The 17,417-nt window shown below is 44.1% G+C and overlaps 1 protein-coding gene across 1 annotated transcript; it reads right to left on the reverse strand.

The window, feature by feature from the left end:
- Positions 1-1,228: 1,228 nt before the first annotated feature.
- On the reverse strand, positions 1,229-4,830 carry KCNS2 (potassium voltage-gated channel modifier subfamily S member 2). The gene is made up of 2 exons (XM_054017028.1): positions 4,652-4,830; positions 1,229-4,051 (listed from the first exon to the last, which is right to left on the reverse strand). Exon 2 carries the CDS (start codon positions 4,015-4,017, stop codon positions 2,584-2,586), a length of 1,434 nt encoding a protein of 477 aa, XP_053873003.1. The 5' UTR covers positions 4,018-4,051; positions 4,652-4,830; the 3' UTR covers positions 1,229-2,583.
- Between the last annotated feature and the right edge of the window lie 12,587 nt (positions 4,831-17,417).

The following is a 17,417-nucleotide window of genomic DNA, read 5'->3' on the forward strand; positions in this document are numbered from 1 at the left end:
TTAAAAACTCTGTGAATTCTTTGCTTGTGAAGCTGAGAAAATAAGACCCCTGGCTAGAGAGAGATTCTGCATAGACCACAAACTGGTAAACCTAATGAAGGCCAAATTATTCTTGGCATCAATGGAAATTTTTGCCAGCTCTGCAGGATTCAGCCCACTCTGTGTATAAGTGCTATGCAAGATCTCCCACATACTTCTTTCCAGGTATATCAATCCTGACCTGAAATGCCCATAATCTAGTGCTGTGCTTCTTTTGATTACCATTCCAGATTTGATGATAGTGTCCAAATGTTCCAGTTCAGTACTAGGTTGAGACCACCAAATTTCGCTACACCTGTGACCCAATACAGAAATTGATCTCAGTCCTCCAGAGGCGAAAGCATTGGCCTACCTTTTCAAATGTGAATGCCTACATTTAGACACCTAAATCCACATTCAGAAACTTAAATATAAACTGCCAAATTTTCTGAGGTTCTGAGCACTCATATCTCCTGCTGAAGTTACAGAGAAATATATGGACATCAAAAAGGATTTTTTTTAAACAAAAACATTTAGAAGGGATATAAACTCTCATGCTTCAGGGCATAAGCCAACCACTAACTGAAGGGGGCTGGGAAGAAATTTGCATTATGGGCAGGTTATTCCACATCTACCTATTCTGAAGCATGCGGTGCTGGCCACTGTCAGAAACAGCACACTGATTAGCTGGACCTCTGGTCTGCTGTGGTTTGACAACTCCTATGTCCTTCTGACCCAAGGTGAGCTGTGGATGCGCAGCATCTGTGATAGTCAGGCCCTTTTTATTCAAGTGCCTGAATATTATTGAGATGCCTAATTTTAGGCTTCCAAATGTGACAATTTTGGCCTTAGTGCTTTAAGATACTTCCTAATCTCCCTAATTTGAATCTATTCTCTGAACCCACCTTATCTTCATAAATTGCTATACTACAAATTGACTTGAAAACAATAGATAACTGGATGGCAATATAGCAGAGTTTGAACAGAAAAGAGCTATTTTGCCAGATGAGTACTGGTAGTTTGCTTGACAGCACAGTTTGCTAGTAAACAGGAAATATGATAGTATGGTAGAGAGGGCAGTGTCTGAGCTGAGAGTATTGCTCCTTAAACCATTTCAGTGGGCAGGGAGAGACAACTTTGAGTACTCATAAGATTAGTTTATGCAGAGTCATGACTTGGACAATAAAATATCAAGATCTGCTGTCTTGTTTAAAACAGACTTTACAAATACTAGGTCAGATTATCAGCTGCTTTAAATCATCAAAGTCATTGGACCAGATGAGAATCTGATCCAATAGGTGCCCTTTCTTGGTTTTAGCCTTAATGCTTCTTCCTGAACTGAAAGACAGGAGTCCTTTTCTGAACCATTTTTTAAGTAGAAATACTAGCTATATTTATTCCCTTAGAGTTTCATCTGCAGAAATCTTAATGAGATTATTTACCATGGACACCTGTTTTAATTCTCATGCCAAGCATCAAAACAGTCCTCCCTGACAAAATTAGACTGTATCTCAGAAATACATATGCTATCTTTTTAATTAGTCATCTTTCAGTAGGTAAATGTCAGCTCCTAAAATACTCCCTTTATCATTCACTTTGGAATATTTCCATACTCTAGAGAGACCCAAGTTTTCACATGTGGCTTCTAATTGTTGGATGCCTCTATTTTGGGGAGTCCAACTTCCTCTGAAGCCCACTTCCTTCTTCCTTCCTTTGGGCCTGACTTTCAGAGATGCTGAACATCTGCCACTCCTTTTGAAAATGTGGCCTTAAAGCTCTCATAATTTAAAAGCTTTGGGTATGTTTTTCAGAAATGCTCAGTATTGGCCTATCTCTGCTCCCAGTGAGGTCAATGGGATTTTTTCTTCTGATGTGGCTGGAAGCAGAGTTAGACAATGCCGAGTGCTTTTGAAAATCTCACTACATGTTTAATTTCAAAAGAACACCCAGTGCTTTAATACATGTGCTCTCAAATAAATGTCAATTTTCCCTGAACTGCTACACTCAATCGTGTTTTCAAAGGTGGTTAATATTAGTATTAGCAGGCATAACAAGGTGGCAATGTGTTACTATGTAAACTATTCACAAGTAAGTTTTTAACTTGCAGTTAGTGTCAGATACTTTAAAATGCTCTTTTTAAAATCTGCCTTGTGAGGGCTTTAAACAAATTGGGAAATGTACAGATATTAAGAGTTGTCACATCAATGTAAGTGAAAACAGATTATTTCATTGTTAATTTCAAAGTTGTGTGTTTTCCCCTGGATTAACTCATTTCTCTGCTCACACAAGGACGTCTAAAGGAAACAAGCAAATAACAAATCAGCACTGCACCACTAGCACTAGTGTCATGGACACAGAAACACTTGTCTAGAAAAATGAGCATTTTGTTTCTATGCAACAGGATGGAAATGTGCAAACTGTCAGTTTGCAACTAAATTTCCTGTTAGGTGCAAAGGTAGTGCAGTGTCAGCAACACTATATGCTAGAAAAAAAACAAGGAATAGGAAAATGTTTATAAACACAGCTCTTGGTGCACATCATGCAAACTGCTGTCAGACCTGCAGTCTAATGCAGTGAATCATTTAGGCTTAGTTCGCTGGGAGTACTCCTGCTCAGATTGGTAAAACTGGCCATAAGGGATTTAACTTTATAAGCATAATAGTCCCTTAAATTGACTGATGGAACCTCTTTCATTCCATCACCAAAATCACAGCTCCTCATGGCACTTTCTAGCTGCTTCTGACGCCTATAAAAGTGAGAGAATTTATTGAAGATGAGCGTTATGGGAAGCACTACCACCAAGATACCAGCTAGGATGCATGCAGACGCCGTCAGTTTGCCAGCAGTGGTCCCTGGGACAACATCTCCATAGCCAACTGTGGTCATGCTAACTGTAGCCCACCACCAGCAAGCGGGGATGGTGGCTAAACCCTCATTTTCTTCTTTTTCAATGGTATAAGCCACTACCGAGAATATGGAGATCCCAACAGAGAGGTATAGTAAGAGAAGCCCTACCTCCCTGTAGCTATACTTCAAAGTGGCCCCAAGAGACCTGAGGCCAGTTGAATGTCGAGCAAGTTTTAAGATGCGAAAGATTCTCATTAGTCTTAGGACTTGGGCTACTCTACCTAAATTTGCTAAAGCCGGGCTACTTTCCACAACCAAGTTAACAATTAAGGTAATGTAAAATGGCAGGATGGACATGAGGTCAATCAGATTCAGGGCATGCCTGAAAAACTTCAAGAAATCAGGAGCCACTGCAAATCTTGCCATCAGCTCAAATGTGAACCATGCAATGCCAAAATGTTCCACGATTTCAAACCGAGGATCTTCCTCGGCCTTCCCGTAGCTGTCAACCAGCTGGAAGTCCGGGAGGCTGTTCAGGCACATGGTCACAATGGAACCAAGAACAACCACTATTGACAGGACGCTAAATATTCGGCTCAAGACAGAGTAGCCGGGATTGTCCAGAGCTAACCAGAGCTGCCTCCTGACGTTTCCGAAGGGTTGTTTATCAAACTTGGCGGCATCGTTGTAAAAGGCCAAGATTTCATCAAACGAAGACGAGGTGCTTTCCCGGTCACTTTGCTCTTCCCATTTCTCTTGATCCGGCTCCATTTTCCTCCCATGGTAGCTGTAGCTGCAGCACGAGTCAATGAAGAACTCATTGATGCCCCAGTATTCAATCTCCTGGCTGAAGGAGAACACGCAGAGTTCGCCCATCACGTGGAGCTTGCCGGTGTTGTAAAAATGTAACACGTAGGGGAAAAGTTCGGGGTTCCGGTCAAAGTAAAACTCGTTCTTGGCGTCGTCATAATCGTCACAGAGCTCTAATATCGACTCCTTTGAGTGGCAGCTCAGCAGTTTGCCCAGCCTGGTTTCGGGAAATCTTAGTAGGGTGTTGGATCGCATCTTTTTCTTAAAGCCTCCGACGTTGATGCTGATCTCATTGTCTTCCGAATGAGCCAGAGAGAAATCCTCCAGGCTCTGCCCGGGCATAGTGAGCTTCTTCCAAGGGGCGCCGGGAATAGACCTAGAATGGGATCAAACCGCAAATCAGCGCCAGTGGCGAACCCATGGGGCTTTCCCCCGTTTCCTGCCTTTCCTTCTGGCCTTTTACCAGCCAGGGCATTGCCACCCGAGCCAGCCCCCTCCGCTCACATGCACTCAGGGCTGGTCCTTTGTTTCGGAGGAGGTTTAGCAGCGTGACAGTGTAATTAGCATGGGCGGCGAGTCCCTGGGAAATCATCAGTTACCCGGGGCTTGCCTGGCCTCCGCTTGCCTCGCCCCGGGTTGGGAGAAGCCACCTGGCGTGAAACACGGTGACTGGCCCCTCAGCCTGGAGCGCCCCCGCAATCGCAGCCGCTCCTGGGGGGCTGCGAGGCGGCCGGGGCTGGGCATTGCTACCCGGGCAGTTTGGCTGGATGGGAGACCCCAGCCCCGCCCTTCAGTGCAGGGACCAGCCGGGCCGAGGCTGGCGCGGAGCAGCCCCGTGAGGGCCACTCCCCCAGCTGCCCGGCTCGGGCTCCCCGTCCTCCGCAGGGGTCGCCTCTGGCCCCCAGCAGGGGAGCGCGCCGCGTCAGCCGACCCGCCCGCCAGGCTCCGCCGCCGCCCGGGGAACGCGCCGCCCTACCTGTCCGCTCAGCAGCTGGGCGCCCCGGCCGGAGCGTGGCGCGTCCCGCAGCACCGTGCCGGCATCGCTGAGGCGGGGCGCTCGGGCTGGGCAGGGGAGTCGGCAGCCGCGGGGGGTGGAGAGCCGGGGTTCCTCTCCCCGGCGTGCGCTCACTGGGGCTGGGCAGCGGGCAGCGGCGGCAGGGCTCCCATGCTGGCTCCGCCGCCCGCGGGCTGCCCGAGGCGGAGCGGGCGCGCCGCGCGATGGTGCTGAAGGGACAGCTCCCGCGCCGGCCGCGCCTCCCCACTCAGCCGGCTGCCGCGCGCGCGCCAGTCATGGCGACCACCGGCCGCCCCCCTCACTTCCCCGCTGGGCGCGCCCCGCCAGCGCCGGGGAACCCCTCGCGGCCGGCCGGGGGCTCTGGGCGCCAGCAGAGCGGCTCGTGCAGGTATTAAACCCCAGCCAGGGCAGGGAGGGGGCTGTCGCCTGGGAGCCCGGCAATGCCCCTAGTGAGGCAGGTTCGCTACGCGTGTCTGTGCATAGGAGCGTAGCCTGGCTCCCTGGCTGAGATTTGATGGCACGAGCACATTTGATGTGCTGGAGGGTTTCTCTCTCTCTCCTACCCCACGCTCCAGCGCTGCATGGAAATGATAACAGCTCCCGAGATTTTCTTTTTAATGCCTGCTCGCCTCACGCTTCCCCTACACCGTGTCTCAAGTTTGCAAAGCGTCACCTGGAAATCAAAGCGATGGCTCCAGTTTCAGTATGTCAAAGTCCAGAGCCATTTGGGATTGCGCACACAGGGTACACTGGGGCTATGCCTAGTCACAAACGCTGAGCACTAGCAGAGAAAACCCAATTGCCATACATTGGTGCCCTGTATAAATATGGGTAGGTGAGGTTTTGGATAGGGAGACAGCTGAACCGTGTGTGTGAGAGAGAGAGAGAGAGAAAGAGAGAGAGAGAGACTGCATTATCTCCCCACCTTCATGCAGCTCTTCCCTACATGTATGAACTTGCCCCTGTGCAGCTAGCGCTCTGAAATTAACAGGTAGTGTTCATTCGGATTGAAAACACATATGCACTTGTCAAAACAATTCACTCTACCTGAAATCGTGCTGAAGCTTGAGATTAGCTAAATGCCACTCACATGTCGCTGCCAGAAAAGCAGGCTCCAAAACTTCAGTGTCTTATACCTTTAAAAAATTGCTTTACTGCCCTGCCATTTTGGAAGGAAGGATCACGTCGATCTTCAGCAATTTAAATCAGGAACTGTCACGCCTGTTTCCCCTCCCATCCCAGCGCCTTGAGCCTCTTTGTTGCTTTTGGCAAAACAACATTTTTAGACTTCAAGTGCTAGGTAATACTTGGAACAGCAAAGAGTTAGTGAGAACAGTTCTTTCGTCCATGTTAGACGCCAGGTCAGCTTCTGCTAGAGACCCACCCTGTGCCATCTCTACAGCTGATTTGATTGTACAATGGGTTTGCTTGTACAGAGCACAAATGCTCTGGGACAGGCGACTTATAAATGGGTTATAGATATGTAACTGACCTAAAACTCTGCAAGCTGCATTATCTTGCCCTATTTCTTCTGCTTTTCAGACTCCGGCTCCTGAACGAGCCTGATAACATAAGACTGGCCATACTGGGTCAGACCAATGGTCCATCCAGCTCAGTACCCTGTCTTCCGACAGTGGCCAATGCCAGGTGCTTCGAAGGGAATGAACAGGACAGGGCAATTATCGAGTGATCCATCCCCTGTCTTCCAGTCCCAGCTTCTGGTAGGCAGAGGCTTAGGGCCACCTGAGCATGGGAGTTGCACTTCTGACTATCTTGGCTAATAGCCATTGATGAACCTACACTCCATGTGGCTGATGACAAGGGATTGCTCTAATATTACTCTCTAAAAGCTGGTGCTGGAAGCAGTACCAGAGACCTAGGCAAAATGGAGGGTTTTCTTTAGCATGATCCTTTCTGGGGTCTTTTACCATTTCCCCCGTGTCCTAGCTTAGCCCCGGCCCTTATAGACCCCAATGCACTGCAGGGGGGTGGAGCATTTTTCTATGCATGTGCAGCTCTGCTGAACAACATTGAATACGCGCTTCTTTAAGGGCCCTCAATGAAACAAACAAAGTTTTTCTTTCAGTGCTTTGGGACAAAACAAGCCCCATTGGGGAATTTATGGGTCAGCATTCACTTCTTGGATGGTGGAACAAGCTGGGACATCTGGAACAAAATCAATAAAGCCAGGAACACCTTCAGGAGCTTAAATACAGTCTGGAAATAATCAAAATACAATACCAAACCAAACTCAAGATTTATCAGAGCTGCGTATTTTCAACATTACTTTATAGCGCAGAATGCTGGGTAATGAGAAAGTATGAAATGTCCAAACTGTCTTCATTCCATATGACCTGCCTCAGAAAAATCTGTATCTTTTGGTCCAGAACAATCTCAAACCAAGATCTATTGACACAGTGCAACCAAGAGATCTGAGCACCGTCAGTGTCAGGAGGAGTTGGAGATGGATCGGTCATGTGCTTCAGATGGAAACTGATTCCATCACTAGAGTAGCAATAAGTTGGACACCTCAAGGCAAGCGAAAACAAGGCCTTCCAAAAACAACATGGCGAAGAGCTGTGGAAGCTGAGCTGAAAAACCTGGGGCACAGCTGGGGAACCATTGAAAGACTTGCCAGAAACAGACAGGAGTGGAGGAGCTCAGTCGATGCCCTAAACACCACAGGCGTAATGGGGACATGATGATGATTTACTTTTCTTGGTATTGTTTATTAAAGCATCAGGGGTAGCCGTGTTAGTCTGTATCCACAAAAACAATGAGGAGTCCGATGGCATCTGAAGAAGTGTTTTTTAACCCACGAAAGCTTATGTCCAAATAAATCTGTTAGCCTTTAAGGTGCCGCCGGACTCCTTGTTATTTTTATTAAAGCAGTTAATCGCCTGTTTGCAAAAACCTACTAGTTATTTTTGTAAAGAACATCCTCAGGACCTAAGTAGAAAAGGCTGGCAGCACAAATGGCCTGAGTGATGTGGGGCTCAGCGCTGTGCTTCTGATCCTTGCTGTGTTGGTAGCCCACCCTCTTCACTTGTTCCCACCCTATGAGGTATGTAGAGTCTCCTGTCCCAGCCTTTGTGCACTGCCCCTCCTGCCCCCACTGCACCTTTCTCCCCACTTTCTCGCTGTGTGTCTCCCCTCTCTGGGTTTCTTTATGTATATGGGCTCATTCTGCAAGGTGCTGAGTGCTCTGGCTCTGATCCAGCAAAGCCTGTAAGCACATGCTTAGCTTGAAGCTGAGGAACAGGCCCATTGAAGTCAATAGTCACTTTACAGATATGAAACACTGAAGCCAATAGTTCCAGAGTGCTGCTCCCCTGCCAGCTGTCTCTCATGCTTCTCCCCCTGTATTTGCCTTTCTCTGTATCCCACATCTAATTTCACTGCTTGCTTCCTTCTGTCCTTTCCCTAACTGTTGTGTGAGTGGCTCTCTGCTTTCCTCCCTTTCTCTCTCATCCCTTTTCTGGGTATGGGCAGCGTTCTTCCTCACTCCCCCACCCCTGAGGAGGAGGGACACAGCGAGCAGTGGGGACCTCCGGAGTGTGTGTGGGGTGTGGAGTGGATGAAGATTTGCCAGGCATGGCAGGCAGCAGCAGGAGGTGGGGGCCTTGGGGAAGGGGCAGGGCACTATGGCCCAGGTGTCTGGTGGCAGGTCAGCAGTGACTGAGCCAGGGAAGACTTAGTTTTCCCTGGCCTATGATACCCGCCGCCCATGGCTCTGGGACTGTTGGCCTCTCATTTCTCTGGGTTTTGGTCTTTCTCTCACTCTTGCCTTATCTTCTCCGCACACTGGCTCTGTCTCTGTGTCCCAGATAACTGCCCAGTTTTCTCTGGAGGCATCTGGAATTCCAACCTGGTTCATTTCATTTTGAGAGAGTCTAACGTGACTCTGAATCCACACTGAATTATTCACACCAATCTGCCTGGTATTCAGGGAAAGTGCTGCTGCCACTCAGCTTAATTTTTCTTCCTTTTTTTCTCCTTCTGGTTAGTACCATACAGCAGGCGGGCAGGCATCCATCTAGGGCTGGTTTACACTCCATAAGGCAGTGCCAGGATCCCCTGCAGTGAGGCTGTCTGACTTTTCAGTGGAGCACACCATTTTTTATAGAGGGTAGCACCACTGTAGTTAACAATGAGTCAATCTTAATGGACAGGTGCCAGATTCCTTAGGGTATTTGGTAGCCACCCCTGCTTTCAAGAGCAAGAGAAGACAATGGTATGAGCACAGGACTGGGAGCCAGAAACTTTGGAGCTCTAATCCTAGCTCTTACCTTGACTCTCCCTGTGGGCTTGGGCAAATCCCTTAATCTCTCTGCTCCAGTTTCCCTAGCACGATAGTAGAAATAATAACAATACTTATCTCATCAGGCCGCTGTGAGGAATGATGAGTTAATGTTTGTAAAGCACTTGGATGCTGTAGAACTCCAGGAAGAACTCGCCATTATTCTACACATTTACAGGTGGTTGGAGAATCATTGAAATGTCACCAACATATTTGTATAGAAAAGGTGTGTTTTAATGGCTACAATTTTGCTTCCCTGTTCATAAAATGTGGCATTCCTCCCTAATATTCTGATCATCTCTATGGAAGACTCAGTCAGGGGTTTGGGAGACCATTGATTTGAGGCAGCAAACTGTGGGCGTTCAGAAAGACATCCTGTTAACGCCAGTGTTTAAAGCAAAAAAGACAATACTTCACTTTCCATATTTATTACACTTACAGTCAGTACTGACTTACGAGCCAGGACCTATACTTCAGGACTCACTTCCTTTTGACTAGACAAAGGGAAATGAAGAATCAGGATCAAATGATTCTGGTAAGTTTCTACACAGTAATTTAAACACTCATTGTTTAGGAAACTCGGTATTATTTTCATTGCTTAATTTGTAATAAAGAGGTGCCGGAGCTTAAGCAATTAGGTGCCAGGGATGAAGCAATTTTTTTTAACATTCATAACTGGTGCAGCAAGCCCCTAGGTGCTGGGGCTATCAACTGCTAAACCTAGAGGTGCTGGGCTCAGCCCTGGCACAAATTAAGCACTGATTATTTTACAGAAATAGATTATGGTTATCCCCATATTCATACTGGGTAATGCAATTATCTACCACCCTTCTGAAGAATCCACTGATTCACTATCAAATGAGTTACTGTCCTAGAACATTTATTTCATCTTGTCACAAAAAGTCTATAGCTACCAAGCTGTTGCTGCCTTTTTCAATGGTATACAAGTGCTATTGGGTGCTCTGTGAAGAGTTATCCCCATATTGAGACCCATTGTATTTGGTTAAAGCATATCTACCAAAAAGGCATCCAATCTTGATCTGAAGAGATGGCCATAGAGATGATCAGAATGAAATGCCACATTTTATGAACAAAGAAGAAAAAATGTAACAAAGAGAGGCCAGACTTCTCATTTGAATTTGTCTGGCTTCAGCTTCCAGCCATTGCTTCTTGTTATGCCTTTCTCGGTTAGGCTGAAAATCCCTTTAGTAATCAGTATTTTCTGCCAGCGAAGGTCCTGGGACACTATAACAAAGTCACCTCTCAATATTCATTTTGATAAACTACACAAGTTGAGCTCTTTATGTATCTTACTATAAGGAAACTTCTCCAGACCTCAACTCATTTTGTGGAGTTCTTTTCTGCACCCGCTCCAATTTCTCAACACGTTTTAAAAAATGTGGACACCAGAACTTCATGCATCATTCCAGGATCAGTCTTATCACGGTCATATACAGAGGTAAAATTGCCTTCATGTACCTACTTCCCTGGTTATCCATCCAAGGATTGCATTAGCCCTTTATGCCACCGCATCACCCTGATCATCATGTTGCGTTTCTTGTCTACTATGACCCCTAGATCCTTTTCAGACTCATTTCTGACACTCTGCTTTCCAGGATACAGTACCTCATTTTTTAGGAGTGCTTGGGTAACTGGGTGCATTCAAACAACATGCATTTTAATGCAGCCAAATACAAAGTTATTCATTGAGGAACAAGGAATGTAGTGCAGACCTACAGGGCTATCAAGCTGATATCTTTCACAAACACTAAATTAATCTAAATTGAATACAATTTAATTATTAAAATTAATGTTTGTTAAATATTCCAAAATTATTCATATTGAAACAACCTTCCTGTCCCAAGATTAAAAAAAATGTATTCTCAAGCACCCAGCAGGCACATTTGCTCTCAGAGTCTGTAACTAGGTCCTTTTTATCTTACAGTTCTTAGTTTTTCATTTATCTGGATAATGTTACTCCAGGAAACATCAACCAAAATGTGAAGCCCCTGGTTCAGATTCTTAGCTGGTGTAAACAGATGCATGGGTCTTAGGCTGATCTATGTCAGCTGAGGATCTGCCCCAAGTTTTGGACAATGTAGGTTGCTTTCTTTGATTTTGGTCTTTTTGTGCTGAGCACATGGCTGTCCACAGCTAGAGGAGATGCACATGATGCCAGTTGTTCTAAGTAAATGGGAAAGAACTATCTCAAGCTAAAGCACACCATTTACTCCAAGAATAGCTGTGCTAATTTTTCATTTCCTCAAGGTGTGACACAAGCATCTTCATCTAAACACAGAAAACAAGTCAAATACAATTGTAGTAGTCTTTATTTAGAAATGGCTTAATTAAAACTTGTGAACATGACAAACCATTTCTTAGCCTATACCAATCCCAGCTGAGAACTGATTTTGATTATTAAAAGGGCAGATAGAAGTTGGAGAGTGAGGGCAGAGAAGCTTCCCAGACTAACTAACCTGACAGTTTAGAACTCATTAACATATTGTGACAAATCTGTGGCCATCTAGGTGTAATTATGTTGCAAACCATGGTCACTCAGTATCATCTATCTATCTATTCTGTGACTACTACATATCATGCTGACCAGTCACCTCATTATTTCCTTGTGCGCCCCCCACCCTTTGGTTTGTTGTCTCCTCCTGTTGTCTCTAGTCTTAGATTGTGCTTCAGGGCAGATTGCTCTGTTTGTACAGCCCCCTACCACAATGGAAACCAGGCCTCTAGGTTCTACCACAAAACAAATAAATACTAATAATATGCAAAGCATGCTGGTCATAGTGAGAACAGAACCCAGCTCCTCCTACTCCACAAGCACCAGTCACTAACCCCTAAGCTAGGAATGACTTTGTTTTAGCTGTTAGCAGCAATATGAGCAAGTTCTGATACCAACCAATAGAGGAGAGTGGTGTACATACATACTCTCCAGCTCATTATGACTCTTATTTGTGAACTAAGGTGTTCTCCCAGAGTGGGCCACTGTCTCTAATGTTGTGTCCTCCTGAGGTAATAGGCAATGTTACAAGTCCTTTATGAAGCAGAGACAAATATGAAGACAAATATCTCTTGTGCTGCAGATCCTCAAAGTGGTTGCTATAGAAAATCCTGTTTATCAAAATAATACTGTTTAACTTAATGGCCAAAACATATATGTTCCACTCCCACCAAAGGAATTCAAAAACCTTGCTCTAAAACATATATTGCTTACAGGTTGTATTCAACAGGGGAAAAAAACTTCAATTAATTAATAAAGAGCTTTTCTCTACCAACAATCCATCTTGGATTGATTTGCTGCAAATATGTGTTGGCAATTCTTATAATGAAATGTATCTCCAAGGTAATCTGAGCTGTCATTTATCCCAAAGGTCAGACTGTCCTATCGAAAGATCTAATTGGGAGCATACACATTTTTATGCATTTCCAAACACATTTTGACTGTTGAAAAGTTACTCACTAAATGAGGAATCCAAATACCATTTTCTTTTCACTAAGATTTGATTTCCTTTGGTGTTTGTAGATTATGTTTAAAAACGAGTGAACCAATTCAGAATAAAATAGGAAGCCCCATTTATTTTAATTTATTTTCCCTCTCCCATTTTTAAAGTTTCTGAAATGTCAGGAATTTTTGGATGCAGTGTTGTTGTAGCTGTATCAGTCCCAGGATATTAGAGAGACAAGGTGAGTTAGGTTATAACTTTTATTGCCTCAACTTCTGTTGGTAGGAGAGAAAAGTTTCAAGCAGAAGGGCCAGGATCCCATGAGAGAGCCTGTTTTCATGGGATTTCCAGTCCAATTCCATGTTCTCAAGAGGTTCATCTGGTTCAGATAGCTTTCAAAAAAGCATTCAAACTTTTGGGTCCTCACTTGAAGTGACCTAGAAATTCAAATTTTGACCCTGATTAAGGAAAACGCTTAAACATGTACTTAATTGTTACATGTTACTTAAATCAAGTACAGCACATGCTTTTACTTCTGGTTTTCTGAATTCAGGCCCCTTGAAGGTTCCCTGTCCTGAGCTATGTTTCCCCCCTTCTCCTGGAGTTTGTTATTCCTGTTATAAAAAGTGAGAGGATAAATTGAAGTAATTCTTTTCAAGAGCACAGTAGGGAACCATGAAAACATAGGAATGTTTTTGGCTGCATCATTCCACCCGTTGACTGATTAATTTAGTATATAATGCTAGAGGCATCGTGAGTATAGGAAAACATGAATTCCGTTTTTGTCTTCTTTTCAAACTACTGCTTCACAGTACAATTTTGTACTTTAGCTGCAGTCAGAATAATACACCAACCAGCTACTGAATGAACATTTTGAGTGAAACTAGGTCAGGCCTAATTTGTGATGTTGGTGGAGTTAGTCATCAGGGCAGTACTCCCATGGTGCAGCTGGTATGTCCATGAGTTCTGAGAACAGAACAGTGGGGCTTCCTCTCACCCTCACTTTCCATACAAAAAGAACAAGGCGTACTTGTGGCACCTTAGAGACTAACAAATTTATTTGAGCATAGTTTATTTGTTAGTCTCTAAGGTGCCACAAGTACGCCTCGTTCTTTTTGCTGATATAGACTAACATGGCTACCACTCTGAAACTTTTCATACAATTCATTTTATCTCCTCTTCAAGTTAGTCCTTCTCCTTAGTGTTTTTAGTAAAAGAGAGATTAAACATGACAGCCACATCTGTTTTATGAAATTCCCAAAGAGTTATCAGATTGGTAGCCAAATCAGGCAATGTTAAAAGAGAATGCTTCTGGTCTAAGCAGGTGGTCTAGGAACAATAAAAAATTCCGGTGCACTTTTATAATGACTTTCATCTCAGGATTTCAAAGTTTGTTATAAATATCAATTAGTCAGGCCTTCCAGTATCTTTGTGAGGTGATGGTTATCACTTTGTTACTGAAGGATGAAGGTTTTATCATTTGCCAGGCTCTTTCTATCTGCAGAATCCTATTTGTGACTCACACAATCTGCCACAAGCAGGGCAGATTTATGGCTGCTTCTGGAAATGAGACTTAGTTTGGATGTAGTTAATACTTTGTTTCACAGTCACAATGATTGTTATTTCCAGTCAGTTTCATTCCATCATTCACTATTCTGTCAATACACTGGTAGCTGTAGTTTCCCAATTCTCTCTGACAATGTCACACAGCTGTTAATTCTTTTTGAGAGTGTATCTATCACTTTCCCTTTGCCCACTTTGGGTCCATTTCCCGGCAAGTAGTTTTATATAATCAGTAGCTTTGGGAGATGCTTCTGAGCTAGTCATAGGACACGCTCTATCTATCTAGTAAGTTGCATCTTGTCTAGCACTCTGCAAATAATGGATTATTTTGTTTCATTGGCAATTTTGGGGGGGAAATTGTTTTGGATGAAACCAAAACCAATTTTTTTTTTTGAATTTTCAGAGAATCAAAAAGTGAAATAAATAAATAAATAAATAAATAAACTGGATTGAATGAAACATTTTGTTTACATTCTGATCCCTTTAAGAGGTTTTGAATAAAATTGAAGGGAATTTCAAGCCAAAAAGTCATTTTGAACTGAAAAGTCAAAACACTCTGTTTTGAAAATATCGCAACAAAATGTTTTAACTTCTTCAGAGTTTTCTGTTTTCGAGACAAACAATTCAGCAAAACTGATGTTTTTCATGTCGGCGAAGATGTGATTTTTCACTGAAAAAGGTTTCAGATCCAAAATTTTGGGCAGTGCTCACTTTGGCCAGCATGCTCCAAGGTGCTGAAGTGGGGAAACTAATGGGGGTATGCTACTCTCAGGCCTAATTTGCCACACTCATTTTGGGTTAACGAGGGCTGAGAGTGCAACACATGGGCAGCTGTATGCAATGTAACTCACATTGACCAAAGTTTGTAGTGTAGATATGGCTTTAGGTAAGAGTTCTATAGCAAGTTTTGCAGCAGTGAAAGTGTGCAAATATTGAACACTAAAGCCAGTCACTTAGCTCAAGGAACCCTAGACATTACAGTTCCATGGCAATAAATGCACACACTGGCCAATGGATTTATTTTTGGTAGTTGAGATGGGCAGTATATGTCTAAGGAAATTTAATGTATTTTAAATTGTACATCAGGACAAGAAATAGATCAGCAGATAATTACCGTATTATTGCATCAGGTAGAGGTCTCTGTCAGGCTAGAGGTCCAAGTGTGTTTCATGCTGTATGGATGCAAAATTAGATGTGGTATTTTACATGGTGGGTTTCCAATCTATAATAATTTGCAAATATAGCTCAGATTGTGCTCCCTGTTACACCAATGTAAGTAATCCAGTAGTCCTTCCGTTTGAAGCTCACTCATTACTTAACAATGGTGGGTCAATATTATCCCCATTATATTGGTGGGGAAACCAAGATAGAGAAGTTATGTGACTTCCCAAAGTCACACATTGGATCAGTGGTAGTGTTGGGGACAGAACACAGCACACATTCAGCTTTGGATGTAGATTGCATTTTACTGAATGCTTAAAGAATGGATTGATATTTACAGCCCATCACTCTGGGTTGTCTTTATGGAAAGTGTTTAGGCCAGTATTTGCTATTGGCAATATGGATATCACCACACAGCCAATAAATCCCCAGATTGCTATACCGAAGGAAACAAGCTATGGTGCAGGCCACTAGGATCTGCTCCAGCCTTTGATCTTTGGCCTGATTTTTCCACTTGTTTTTTACATTGGAAATAGCAAACTCTCGCCTACCTCTTTCTGCTGAAGGAACTTGGCAAGATCTTTGGAGGACCCAAATAGTGATGTTCCATGAGATTGCAGCCAGAGTGACATTCTCTCCTTCTCCAACTGAGAGAGGAAGGGATGTCAATTCTTAGACAGTAAACTGGTGTATGGTCTTCTACTGTGTACACATGTAGGCTGGAGAGTGAGAAGATAACCATCCAAGCCCAAGTCAATTTGTAGCCTTTGCCTCAGGGTTCCATTTATTGTCCAACCCAAAAGACAAGACTGTGGATTGTCAACATAAAGCAATTGTGCTGCTCCCCTGGGTAGATTGAGGGCCCTCTGGCAATCTAGTGGTCAGGATCTCACCTCAAGACATTTGCAGGGCTGGCCTCCTGCTCATTTGCTGGCTTGCTCGCCTCCGCTGCATTGCCTGTAGCCTACCCCAAATTATAGGAGGGTATTATCCTAGCCCTCTTCTTGCCCCAGGCTCCCTAATGGAGCAGGGCCTTCATCTATATCCTCGAGCTGGTAATCATCAGATTCAATCACCTGATGCTTCCCAGCTGGGTCAGAGCATTCCCAGAACCTGGCTGCTGGACTCCTCCGTGGAGGACTGCTGTCCCTTAAAGGGGCAGATCACCCTGTAACAACTTGACATCCCCCTTCAGCCCTGTGACCACATCCAGAAATAGGCTCAGAAGTGACAATTTTGGTTAAACTTTTTTTAAAAGACCATTTCTGTTTTCTCATTGTAACCTTTCCCGGTTCTGGGCCGAGCAAAACAAACACATTTTTCCTTTCTTAAAAAAAGGATTTTCAGTATTTAGCAATATGGCAAAATAATTTGCAAGCCCTTAAAGAGCAAAAGGCCCCCCTGTGCTAATGCACTGTATTTATATTTAAGGCACTGCATTTATGCCTCTGGTTTTACTATTATAATTCAACTGACTTTTTCGTTATCACTATGTTCAGTGCAAGCAGATCTTAGAATGCACAGTATGGGTAGCCTGGATGTCTAATCAGACAGAAATAAACTAAGCAAAGAGTAATTTTATACTGAAACCCTGCCCTAAGCTATATGAAATGTCGGTAAGTGCTATATAAATAAAATGTTAATAAATATATATCATGGCTTGATTAAATGCTGTGAAATGAGCCATTCATGGTCTCTTGTGAATAATAAAAGCCAGAGTTTCACTGAAATATTATATAGAGGGTCCCCTGTGGCGAATGTGATGCTTCATGCAGCTGAGAAGGGCTGGAACTGACTCCTGACCTTCTCAAGACAGTTCCTTATATTAGCTGTAGGAGGCTGCTCAGTAGAATGGTCCTATATGTCTACCCAGGCTGTGTGTATGTCCTGTGTGTAGAGGCTCATGCACTAAGCTTCAGAGATCCCAGGTTTGATCCTACCCACCAACAACTGGGGTCATGTTGGTGTTACAGTAGCAATCCATCATTCCAAGTTTCCTCAGTGCAATAATCACTTACTTCTCCACTGTCAGTACAGCTCTCATGCTAGTGTCCTACACTGGAGGGCTGGAGTGAGCTTTACACACTGATCCAGAAATGTGGCTTTTTCAGATCAGACAGTTCTGCAGCCACTACTCATCATCCCAGACCCATTACAATGAGATCCCACCAGTCTGTGCTTGTTTCTCGGGCCCAGAAGTTGCACTCCATCTGCAGCTGCTGCATGAATGTCACCAACAACTTTTAAG

Source organism: Malaclemys terrapin, chromosome 2, assembly GCF_027887155.1.
Source record: "Malaclemys terrapin pileata isolate rMalTer1 chromosome 2, rMalTer1.hap1, whole genome shotgun sequence".
Taxonomy (NCBI): Eukaryota; Metazoa; Chordata; order Testudines; family Emydidae; genus Malaclemys; species Malaclemys terrapin.